Raw genomic sequence first — 12,968 nt, 5'->3', positions numbered from 1 at the left:
TGAACATCCAATTCTTGATTTTGGCTCAGGTCATGATCTCACAGTTTGTGCGATCAAGCCCTGAATCAGGCTCTGTGCTGACGGTGCAGAGGCTGCTTGGAATTCATTCATTCATTCTCTCTCTCTCTCTCTCTCTCTCTCTCTCTCAAAATAAATAAAACTTAAAAAAAGTTAAAAATGGGTAATTAGAACAGAAAGATAGAAATCCATAAAAAAAATCAAATGGAAATGCTAGACATGAAAAACCTGGTAACAGAAATGAAGATAGTGTTTGATGGGCTTATCAGTGGAATCAATACAGCCAAAGAAAGAATTAGTGAACCTAAATACTAATCAAAAGAAATTACCAGAACAAAAAAGCAAAGAACACAAAAAGTAAGGTGTGGTGGAAACAACAAAACAGAATGTCCAAAAGCTGTAGGGCAATATTAAACAGTATAACATAAAACCGAAATCTCAAGAGAAGAGAGAGATAATGGAATTAGAGAAATATCTGAAAGGACAATAGCTGAGAATTCTTCAAGATTATTATGTATTGGAAAAAGCCTCCAGTTTTTCCTTCCAAGTAGGGGGAAACCCTCAGTTCTTTCTCCTGTGTGCCTCTTTTACTACTCACATAGTAGGGGTTTTCCCCCCACCAAGCAATCCTCTGCAATACCATCTCAGTGTCCTCTGATTTAACTCAATTCTGACACTATCTACCTGGAGATAGCATCAGATCCCATGAGACTGACCCCCACCTCAGAGGTCCATTGCAAGTAGTATGTCACCAGGTTACTCACAACTTCTATCCAACTTGGCTACAGTTCACAGGTTCCCATGAACTCCTTTCACCTTGGATTCAGTTATTTGCTAGAGTGGCCCACAGAACTCAGAGAAACACTTCTGTTTACCAGTTTATCAAAGGATATAATTAAGGATAGAGATGAAAAGTCAGATGGAGAGATACATAGGACAAGTTGTGAAAGGGTCCTGAGTTTAGGAACTTCTGTCTCTGTGAAGTTGAGGTACATCATCCTGGTACATGGATGTATTCACCCACCTGGAAGCTTTCTGAGCCCCAGAGAATTGAGATTTTTATGTAGGCTTCCTCACATAGGCATGATCAATTATTAACTCTATTTCCAGCCCCTCTCCCTCTGGAGGAGGCAGGGAGCTGAAAGTCCAAGCTTCTAATAATGGCTTGGCTTTTCTGGTAACCAGTCACCGTCCAGGAGCCATCCAGGAGCCACTCAGAGTCACCTCATTAGAACAAAATATGTTCCTAGTGCTCTCACCACTATGAGTTTATGAAGGTCTTAGGAGCCCCATGTCAGGTACAGGTTAAAGAGCAAATATTAGAACAAACGATGCTGCTAATGGTCTCATCACTTAGGAAATTACAAGGGTTTCAGGAGCTCTGTGACAGGAACTAGGGACAGAGACTAGTATATTTTTTTCCATTATTTCACATAATGAAAGACACAAAACCATAAATTCAAGAAGCTTATAAAATGCTAAACAAGATAAATACCCACCCACCCCTAATCCCACACACTTGGATACATCATATTTAAACTGCTAAAAGCAAAGACAAACAGAAAATATTGAGATACTCAAGGTAAAAAAGGCATTAAATACAGAAGAACAAAGATAAAAACACAGCAGTCCTCTCATCAGAAACTGTGAAAGCCATAAGACAATGAAGGGACATCTTTAAAGTTCTAAAATGAAAATCCTGTCAACCTAAACTTCTATATCCACTGGAAATATTTTCAAAATTGAAGGAGAAATAAACACTTTTTCAAATAAACAAAACCTGAAAGAATTTATTGCCAGCAGACCTATTCTACAAGAAAGGTTAAAGTTCTCTGATAGAAGGAAAATGATACCAGAGAGAAACTTGTATCTATATAATGAATGAAGAACACTGAGAATGGCATAAATGGAGGTAATTATAAAAATTCATTTTATCATATTTATAAATGCTCCAAAATATAACTATCTAAAACAAAAACAGTAGGATTCTGTAGAAAGAAAGACAGACAAATCCCCCATTATTGATAGATTTCAACATTCTTCTCTCAGCAATTGATAAAACAAGTAGACAGGATATCAGTAAGGATCCTAACAGTCCTGAACAGCATTGCCAACCAATTTACCTAATTAACATGTATACCACACTCCAGGTAACAACAACTTTTCAAATGCAGTTGGAACATTCACCAAAGTAGACCATATTCGGAGACATAAAGCAAACTTTGACAAATTTAAAAGAATAGATAGTTTCCAAGGTCAATTCTTGGACAATACTGGATTGAAACTAGAAATTAACAACAAAAAATATATCCACAAAATCCCCTCAAATACCTGGCAATTAAGCATTTCTAAGTAACACATTGTAAAAAGGGTAATCACATGAAGAATTAGAAAATACTTTGAATTTTATAAAAATGAAAACACAACATATTCAAGTTTATGGAATGCAGTGGAAGCACTAAGAGGAAATTTTTTTTTGCGTTAAATGCTTACATTAAAACATAACAGATTTCAAATCAATCATTTAAGCTTCTATCTTAATAAACTAAAAAGAGAAAAGCAAACTAAACCTAAATGTAGCAGAAGAAAGGAAATTAGAGCAGAAATCAATGAAATTAATAGCAAAAAAAAAAAAGGAAAATAAAACCAAAAGCTCTTTCTTCTCTAAAAAGATAATAAAATAAGCCTCTAACCAGACTTACCAAGAAAAACAAAAGACACAAATTATGAATGCCAAGTGTAAAAGGGAGGACATCACAAATCCACAGACATTCAATAGATAATAAGGGCATGAAGAGTGCTATGGCCATAAATTCAACAACTTACATGAAATGGATAAAATTCTTGAGACAAAATAGCAAAGAAGAAACAGATCACTGAATAGTTCCATAACTATTAAACATATTGAAGTATATTTTATTTTTTAATTTTTTTTAACGTTTATTTATTTTTGAGACAGAGAGAGAAGAGCATGAATGGGGGAGGGGCAGAGAGAGAGGGAGACACAGAATCGGAAGCAGGCTCCAGGCTCTGAGCCATCAGCCCAGAGCCCGACGCGGGGCTCGAACTCCCGGATCATGAGATCGTGACCTGAGCTGAAGTCAGACGCTTAACCGACTGAGCCACCCAGGCGCCCTTGAAGTATATTTTAAATAAATAAATAAATTGTATTTTAAAATCTTTGAGAAAAAAGAATTAAAAAAACAACTCAAGGCCTAGGTGGTTTTTTTGGATAATTCTACCAAACATTTAAGGAAGAAATAATACTAATTTTATATAAATTCTTCCAGAATATATAAGAAAATAGATAAGAAATATAGATGTAAAAATCATCAACCAAGTATTAAGTTGATTTCAACAAGTTACAAAAAATATATATTTCATGATCAAGTAGGGTTTAATCTGGGAATGAAAGGTTGGTTCAACATTAAAAAATTTTATATGTAATTAACCAAGTCAAAAATATTAAAGAGGAAAAACTATGATTATCTCGAGAAGCAAAAGCCTTTGACAAAATTTTACCTCCATTTATGAAAAACAAAAGAAAGCAAAACAAAAAAACCTCTCCAAAACCAGAAACAGAAAAGAACTTCCTCAACATGATAAATGGCATCTAATTAAATATTTAGCTAATACAATGTTTGACAGTGAAAGACTGAATGCTTTCTGCACCCTAAGATCAGGAATAAGGTAAAGATGTCCGTTCTCACCACTCCAGCTCATTATTGTACTGGACGTCCTAGCCAGTGCAATATGGCAAGAAAAAGAAATAATAGGCAAACATACAGGAAAAGAAGAAATAAAACTGTTTCTATTCACCGATGACATGGTTATCTACATAAAAAATCCCAGTCTTTCAAAAAGCTACTAGAACTAATAAGTGAGTGCAGCAAGGTCTCAGGATCCAAGACAAAAACCAAAAATCTAGTAATAAGCAACTGGAAATTGAAAAAAGTAGCATTTACAATAATATAAAAAAAGAAATACTAAGGTATAAATCTTGCAAAATATATGCAATATTTGCATGTTTTAAATGATAAAAAAACTAATGAAAGAAATCAAAGATCTAAATAAATGGAGTGATATGTCATGTTTATGGACTGAATAACATAATATTGTTAAAATATCACTTTTCTCCAAAATCAATAGATACAATGCATTTCAATTAACAATTTTTGCCTAAAAATAGTAAATACTAAAAAACAATTTTTGGAAAAGGTTAAGTAACTTAAGAGTAGCCAAAACAATTTTTATTTATTTCCCAATGTTTATTTATTTATTTTGAGAGAGAGACAGAAAAAGAGAATGAGTGAATGAGAAAAAGAGAGACAGAAAAAGAGAATGAGTGAATATCCTAAGCAGGCCCCACGCTCAGTGTGGAGTCCATTGCAGGGCTCAATCCCACAACCATGAGATCATGACCTGAGCTGAAATCAAGAGTTGGAGGCTTAACTGACTGAGCCATCCAGGCACCCCCAAAAACAATTTTTATAAAGAAGAACAAAGTTTAAGGACTCATCTGAATTCTAGACTTACCGTACTACTTTCAAAAGTAGTGAGAAGTGTGGTATTGGAGAAAATACAGACACACAGCTCAATGAAACAGACTAGCAGCTTAGAAATAGTCCTGCACATCAAGTGATTTTCAACAAAGGCACAAAGGCAATTCAGTAGAGGAAGAACACTCTTTTCAAAAAATCGTACCAAAACAATTATACATCCACATGCAACACATAAATGTCAATCCATACTTTGTACCCTATACAAAAATTAACTCAAAATGGATCATAAACCTGTTTCCTCAAAAAAAAAATTAAAAACAGAATTACCATATGATCCAGTAATTCCACTAATGGGTATTTACCCAAAGAGTACAATAACACCAATTCAAAAAGATATAGGCACCCCTGCATTATTACATTATTTATAACAGCCAAATTATGGAAACAGCCCAAGTATCCATCCATAGATGAATGGATAAAACAGACATCTCTCTCTCTCTCTCTCTCTCTCTCTCTCTCTCACACACACACACACACACACACACACACACAGGAATATTACTCAGCCATAAGAAATAATGACATCTTGCCATTTGCAACAATATGGATGGATCTAGAGGGTATAATGTTAAGCAAAATAAGTCAATCAGAGAAAGACAAATTCAAATTTTTTTTGAATTCATAACATATGAATTCACTCATGTGGAATTTAAGAAACAAAACAAATGAATAAAAAAGGAGATATATAAAAAAACCAGACTCTTAATTATAGAAAGCAAACTGATGATTAGCAGAGAAGAGGTGGGGGGGGGGGGAAATGGGTGAAACAGGTGAAGAGGATTAAGAGAACACTTATCATGGTGAGCCCTGAGTAATGTAGAGTTGTTGAATCACTATTAGTTTCAGGTGAATTAGTGCATTTGTCAGGTGAATTCACCTGAAACTAACAGAACACCATATGTTAACTATAGTGCAATTAAAAATGTTTACATAAACAGTAAAAAGTTTTGGAAAAAAGTTATTCATAGACCTAAATATAAAATATAAAGCCATAAAACTTCTAGAAGAAAACATAGGAGAAAGAAATCCTATTAACCATGAGTTATGCAAAGATTTCTTACATACAAGACCAAAAGTACCATCTATAAAAGACAAAAAGTGATAAACTGGATGGCATCAAAATTAAGAAATTTTGGGCGGCACCTGGCTGACTCAGTGGAGTGTACCACTCTTGATATCAGGGTCATGAGTTTGAACCCCACATTGGGTGTGGATCCTACTTTAAAAGAATAAATACATAAATAGAAATTTAAAATACAAATTAAATTGTGCTCTTCAAAAGTCTCCGTTATAAGACTGAAAAGGCATAGACAGTCTGGGAAAATATTTGCAAATCGCATGATGTGTGATAAAGGATTTGTATCCAAAGTATATAGATAAATCGTGAACTCGATAGTAAGAAAACAAACAACACAATCTTTTAAAAACGAGTAAAAGATTTTAACAGACACGTTGTCAAAGAAGAATATATTCGAGTGGCACACAAGTACATAAAGATCCCCACACATTATTAGTCACTAGGGAAATGTAAAATAAAATTTCAATGAGATGCTACACACTTCCTGGAATTACAACAATTGAAAATATTTTTTTTTTGACAATACTAATTCCTTGCAAGAATATAACCAAACCATAACTCCCACCCGTAGCTGGTATGAATTCAAAGTTGTACAGTTTGGAAGCCAGTTTGGCGGTTTCTCATGAAGTTAAATGCACGTTTTACCTGACCCAGAAGTCCCACTTCTAAGTACTCACCCACGTGAAAGAAAAACTTAAGTTCACCCAAAAAACTTCACACGAGTGTTTACAGTGGCTTTATTCCTAACCACAAAACTGGAAACAACTCAAATGTCCTTTAACTGGGTAATGGATAAACAATATGGCACATCCATTCAATGAAACACTAGCAAGCAATAAAAAAGAAACAATATATGGAGCCGCGTAGTTGCATCTCAGATGCATTATGCTGGGTAAAAGGAGCCAAAGACAAAAAGTTACACATTTCATGATTGCATTTATATAATAGTCTTGCAAAGGAAAACTTACAGGGATGGAAAACAGACCAGGGGTTTCCAGAGGCGTGCCGTTGGAACCGGCGAGGCCTAGCTGGGCTGATAACCACTCTCAACCTTGTTGGAGAATATCAACACCTTCAGAAGAGTGTTAGGAATGAATAAAGTAATAACGTCTGTCATATAGTATGAAAATCGTTCACTGCCTCTCTTGGCCGCGCGCCCCCAGAATTCTCTGATCCAGAAAAAGGCCTAACGAAATTCCAGCAGTCAAGCAGGCAATGAGAGGACTTGAACACGGGTCAAAGTAAGAGCGGAGATTTGGGAAAGTCTCACCTTCATGTTCCCCACAGTTTGGCAATTTCGAACCGGGGTCTCTGCGGAGGAAGGCCGGGCTCTGCCCTCGCCCAGTCCCGGGCGGAACCCGCAAGGCAGGGGGTCTGCCCCGCGGTGCTCCCGGGCAGGGCGCAGCGGCCCCGAGCGCGCACAGTGAGCGCGGAAGCCCGCGGCCGGGCCACGGGACGCCGGCCGAGCGCAGCCACCACGGGGCGCCGCAGGGAGGCGCGCCGCCGCGCCGGCTGTGTCGCTCCGCAGCCCGAGTGAGCGCCGCCGCTCCTGCGCCTCGGAAGGGCAGCGGGCCCCGCCGCCGGCCCCACCCGATGGCGAGGCTGCGGGACTGCCTGCTCCGCCTGACGGTCACGATCCGGTCCCTGCTCTTCTGGTCCCTGGTCTACTGCTACTGCGGGCTCTGCGCCTCCATCTACCTGCTCAAACTTTTGTGGAGCATCGGCAAGGGACCCGCTCAGACCTTCCGGAGGGTCGCCCGGGAACACCCTCCCGCGTGTTTGAACGACCCCTCTTTGGGTACCCACTGCTACGTGCGGATCAAGGTGAAGGCCGGCGCGGCCCGGCGGTATCGGGAGGGAACGTGACCGCCGCGAGAGCAGAGCGCGCGGGGCTGCTCCTTCCATGACGCCCAGCGTCCCTTAGGGTTCCTGGGTCTCGCCAGAGCGCGCGGCGGAGACAGGGAAGATACCAAGGGGAAGCAAGCGGGGCGAGGTGTGGCGGGACTGGGGTCGGGCGCGCGCGCGCGCGCGCGCGCGCGTGTGTGTGTGTGTGAGTGAGTGAGTGTGTGTGAGTGGGGGGGGGGGAGGGAGTGAGAGGGAGAGAGAGAGAGGAACTGAGAATAGGTTATGTGGAGGGTCTCTCATCAGGGTCCTATATATATTACTGTCCCTTCCTGCTCCACCACAGCCACCCAGAATAATTCTGCTCCCTGTAAGAGAAAGCTGTCTCGTGTCACCTTTTTGCCCTTTAGAACTCAGATCAGCTGTAGGGGATTGTTCCTAGGCGCCCTACTGTCTCATGAGGCTGTCTTTGTCCAAATTTTAGAGATTGAAAGAGTAAATAGAATAAGTCATTGGAAATAGGACTTTTATTCAGAGTAGCGGAATGGAGCGTTCGCAGATGACCTAACCAGTGTGAAACAATAAACAAATGGTATATGTTTGTGGGCAAGAAAGCAGACTTATGAAGTCAGAGACCAAAGGAGTGGAATAAAAAGCAAATGTCAACCATGCATTCAGACTGAAACTGTTCATGCTTGTCCCAAGCCTCCTGGCAGCCCATGGATATTCCATTTCCTGAGGCTCCAGGTGGTGAAGAGATACAGCTTTTCATGATGCACCCTGCAGTCTGACTCACAAGACTTTCAAAACTAGCTTCACATGAGGGGATATTTATGTCACCAAGTGGAGGATTCCTAATAGGAGCTAGAGTGTCCAGCAGCTAGAGTTCAAAAGACCACGGGCACATTTTTCTTACCCTTATTCAGCCTGGGGTTGATATGAGAATAAAAGGAATTAATATATGGGGGAAAAAACTTTAAAAGACAACAAATAAACAAAAACTTAGAACAGCGCCTAGTACATGGTAAGTGCAATAAAGTATTTGTTCACTAAATCCAATCAAGTGGCCAAGATTCATCACCAATAACAGAAGTTACTGAACTTCTAGAAAGGCATTTTGCAATTGAGGGTAAAGTCAGCTTTGTTATCTGAGGAAGAAAAGCAGTGAGAAAGAATCATCTAGAATTCCTCATAATGCTTTTCCCCTGACTCTGGCCACCCTAAAGAGTTGCCCCAGAGACAGAACCATGGAGTGGAAAAGAACATTGTCCTGCAAGGTAGAAGAAAATGGGGTTCTGCTCACAGCCCTGCTCCCAACCACCTTTATGACCCATGTTCACATCTTTGAATTTTGGTTTCCTAACCTGTCAAAATGATGGGGTTGAATTCATTGACCTTTTAAGATTTCTTCACATCTGAAAACCCCTTTGCTTGGGTTACCTGATATAACACCCAGTCTCTGTGCTCAGCTTTTGGTTCTTGGTTTCTTTCTTCACTTCTTTCTGAGTTTTTGTTTTCTTTTCTTGCTTTTTTCTCAATTTTCCTCTTTTCAGCTTGCTTTATATTTGCTGTATTCCTGTCTCACTCCTATGCTTTTCATTTTCCTTGGGCAGTCTTGTCTCCCGCATGCAGAGAAAAGTCTTGAGCACTCAGAGCATCCTGCTGTTAGAAATACATTGACATGACATGAGGAGCAGGAGGCAAGGGGAACAGTACATACAACTCTCAACTTAAAATAATAATGTGGGAAGGAGAGAACTAAAAATAAGGAAAGGAGGTGTGAATTATATAACTGATGGCACAGCTCTTGACGGGCAAGCTGAGAAAAGTACATGACTACGAGGTAAACACGGCAGGAATATAAATTCAGATCAGAATTATTTACATGTCCTGCAGAATTTGAATGAGATGTAATGTGACACATCAGTAAGATGAAAGTCACAAATTGTGACACTGTTCCAGAAGCTTATAACATACAAATTGACCTTGTAAGGAGAACAAGACAGGAAGAGGGAAGGTACTACAAAGAGCAATGTTTAGAAAAGTAAATCTAATTTGCCCTATTAATAAATCATGGGACTTTTTTCCTTTTTGAAATTCAATAATATTTATTTTATTTCTTGATATTAAAAATAATGAAAGTTTTTTTCTTTAATGAAATGGAAATACTAAATGCACTTACTTTGACAATCAACACAAGATATCACTAAAATTCCATGCCCTCTATTTTCTACTGCAGGATTCGGGGTTAAGATTTCATTATGTTGCTACTGGTGAAAGAGGCAAACCACTTATGCTGCTGCTTCATGGATTTCCAGAATTCTGGTAAACTTGCCAACCAGCTTTTTCTTGTGCATTAAGGACTTGTCTTATCACAGTGTCATTGTCTTGTTATGACTTTTCATGGACCTTACTCTATGCCCACTTACCCAGTTATCCTTCCCTATGGTTTTCCTTGTATTCTAAAGGAACGTGCATGGTGCTAGCCTTTTTTTTTTTTTTTTTTTTTTGAGAACTAAAAGAAGTATGGTTTAGTGTTTCAAATTTCTGAACTAGCTACAAAAGGGTTTTTATAGTATTTGCTGCCAGCAAAATACAACATTGGGTAGGAAAAGGAGATTTGAAAGAAACCAAAGGCATAGAGTGCCTGTTTATCTGGAAGCTTCGGGTGAAGCCTGGGGTAAGAGGAAGGTGGAGAGAGAGGAGAGGGCTCATGGAAATTGAGAATGAACTATTTCCCAGCACGTAGCAAAAGGCTCATATGAATGCAGGACAAATGAAAGACCTGAATATTTCACATTAGGAAAAAACCTATAACCAAAAATACATAGTTGTTAGTTACCTAGGAGAAAATGTTCTGTTCTCTTTTGAACCTGAGTACAGATGAAAACAACATATGATTAAACTTTTAAAAAATGGATATCTTGGGGTGCCTGGGTGGCTCAGTCGCATAAGCGTCTGACTCTTGGTTTCAGCTCAGGTCCTGATCTCACATTTTGTAGGTTTCAGCCCTGTATCAGGCTCTGCGTTGACAGTGTGGAGTCGGCTTCGGATTCTCTCTCTCAAAAATAAATAAACTTTTTTTTTTTTTTTTTTTTTTTTTTTATGAATATCTTCCTGTGGGGGCGCCTGGGTGGCTCAGTCGGTTGGGTGTCTGACTTTGGTTCAGGTCATGATCTCGTGGTTCATGAGTTAGAGCCTGCTGACAGCTCAGATCCTGGAGCCTGCTTTGGATTCTGTGTCTCCCTCTCTCTCTCTCTCTCCTCTCTCTCTCTCTCTCTCTCTGCCCCTCCCCCACTCACGCTCAGTCTCTTTCTCTCAAAAATAAATAAAAACGTTTTTAAAAATTTACAAAAATAAATATCTTTTTAACCAATGCTACATATGGTGGTAAAAGAAAACTGGATTTTTGATAACACAGAGCTATGATTTTGAGACAGTTCACAAACCATAAAAAAATGGATGAAAAATCATCATATTCTCTGAGCTGACAGAAAGGCAGAATATATGGTATCTTTTTAAAGGTCTGGGACAATGCCCTGTCCCCAGATTTCTCCCTTATTATCACTCTTAACACCTAGAATTTCACCATTACATATTCTGCACCTCCTCGCAGTTTTAAAGACTTTGTGTTATCCAAAGTCCTGATTAAAAATGTACCTGGTTCTGAAAGAGGTCTGACCCTAATACACTTCAGTTAACATTTTATCAGTGAAAGAGAGTTTATAAATAAATACATTGAGAATGCCAGCACACTAGGAAGTATTAGGCATTGAAGAAAAGAATGGGGATGGCAAGACCCCATTTACCTCATCATTTTTCCAGAGCAAAAAGGCTATAGATGTCTTTTTCTGAGATATTCCCTTCACGAAGATTTTCCTCCCCTTGGATTTGCCTACATGAATAAACATAAGTCGTTTTCATGTTAAACTTTTATCTGTTCTTCCATCTGGAGACAACTTAATTAGGTGGTAAACAACCCAGTGCAATTTAAGCATATGTATGTGGACTCGTTTAGTGGAGTGCTTGATATGATTGGCTCACAGTAAGATGTAAGTCTGAAGCCTTAGTCAAATCTACATAAAGTAACATGGGCGGTGAATTCTGGCTTAATCACTTACTTGCTGCAGGATCCTGCACGATCATCTGCAATAATCTAGCAGAGCTGTTGTGAAGATAAAGAAAGGTAAAATACGCACAAGGCCTTTTACATAGCCCCAGAGAATATTCTGTAAATGTTTCCTTTTCTTCCTTCATTCCCATTCACTCAATGTGGAGATCCATGTGCCAGCACTAATGTCCTCCATGCATTTATTAATAAAGTCCCTTTTACTGATAAAGTATTAACTAAAGTGCTTTGAGATCATACCTCTTTGAGAGCTAGCTGCATTTTCAATCAGGACTTGGGATGATACAAAATCCTTAATATATTTTTTAATGTTTATTTATTTTTGAGAGAGAGAGAGAGAGACAGAGTGTGAGTGGGGGAGGGGCAGAGAGAGAGGGAGACACAGAATATGGAACAGGCTCCAGGCTCTGAGCTGTGAGCACAGAGCCCAATGTGGGGCTCAAACTCGTGAACCAACAAGATCATGACCTAAGCCAAAGCCAGATGCTTAACCAACTGAGCCACCCAGGTGCCATCCCTTTTTTTTTTTAATATATTTTTTTTCAAAATCTTTAAAATTTTAAAGGAGGTGAAGAATATGTGATAGTGGAATTCTAGGTTTAAGAGTGATAGTAAAATAATGGAATATTACTTGGCGATCAAAACGAATGAAATCTTGCCATTTGCAATGATGTGGATGGAGCTAGAGTGTATTATGCTAAGTGAAATAAGTCAGGGAAAGATGAATATCATGATTTCACTAATACATGGAATTTCGGAAGCACAACAGATGAACATAAAGGAAGGGAAGAGAAAATAAGATTAAACAAAGAGAGGGAGACAAACCATAACAGACTCTTAAATACAGAGAACTGAGGGTTGCTGGAGGGGTGTGGGGGAGGATGGGCTAAATAGGTGATGGGCATTGAGTAGGGCACATGTTGGGATGAGCATTGGGTGTTATAAGTAAGTGATGAATCACTAAATTCTACTTCTGAAATCATTATTACACTATATGTTAACTAGGATTTAATTTTTAAAAACAGTGATAGTAATGAAGAAATTTGGGGACAGGCCATTGTCCCAGACCTGTAAAAAGATAATTTCCTGATTCTGGCGATGATGATGATGATGATGATGATGATAGTTAACATTTACTGACCATTTATTATATGCCAGGCACTCTTCTAAGTGTTTTGTGTAGATCATCTCATTTAAACCTAAGGCACACCTTGTTTTTGAACTTCAGAGCTAACCTCTACTGCTTGTTCTTTGTATATAGGAATGATAATTATCTGATAATATACACTGATTTTCATCTTTCAAATTTCACACTTTATTTTTTTTAATTTTTTTTTCA

The 12,968-nt window shown here is 38.7% G+C and overlaps 1 protein-coding gene across 1 annotated transcript in view; it reads left to right on the top strand.

Moving 5' to 3' along the window:
• The first annotated feature begins 7,251 nt into the window (after positions 1-7,251).
• EPHX4 (epoxide hydrolase 4) overlaps positions 7,252-12,968 on the top strand; it is a 42,080-nt gene continuing 36,363 nt past the window's right edge. The window contains exons 1-2 of the mRNA XM_047082680.1: positions 7,252-7,482; positions 9,740-9,825. Coding sequence (XP_046938636.1) covers positions 7,252-7,482; positions 9,740-9,825 — 317 coding nt within the window. The remainder of the gene's footprint in view (positions 7,483-9,739; positions 9,826-12,968) is intronic.

The sequence above is a fragment of the Lynx rufus genome, unplaced genomic scaffold (assembly GCF_022079265.1).
Source record: "Lynx rufus isolate CCGP_SWC_20201006 ecotype Redwood Valley unplaced genomic scaffold, mLynRuf1.p SCAF_2, whole genome shotgun sequence".
Taxonomy (NCBI): Eukaryota; Metazoa; Chordata; class Mammalia; order Carnivora; family Felidae; genus Lynx; species Lynx rufus.
Note: the sequence above shows the minus strand (reverse complement) of the source record. Positions and strands in the feature narration are given on the sequence as shown.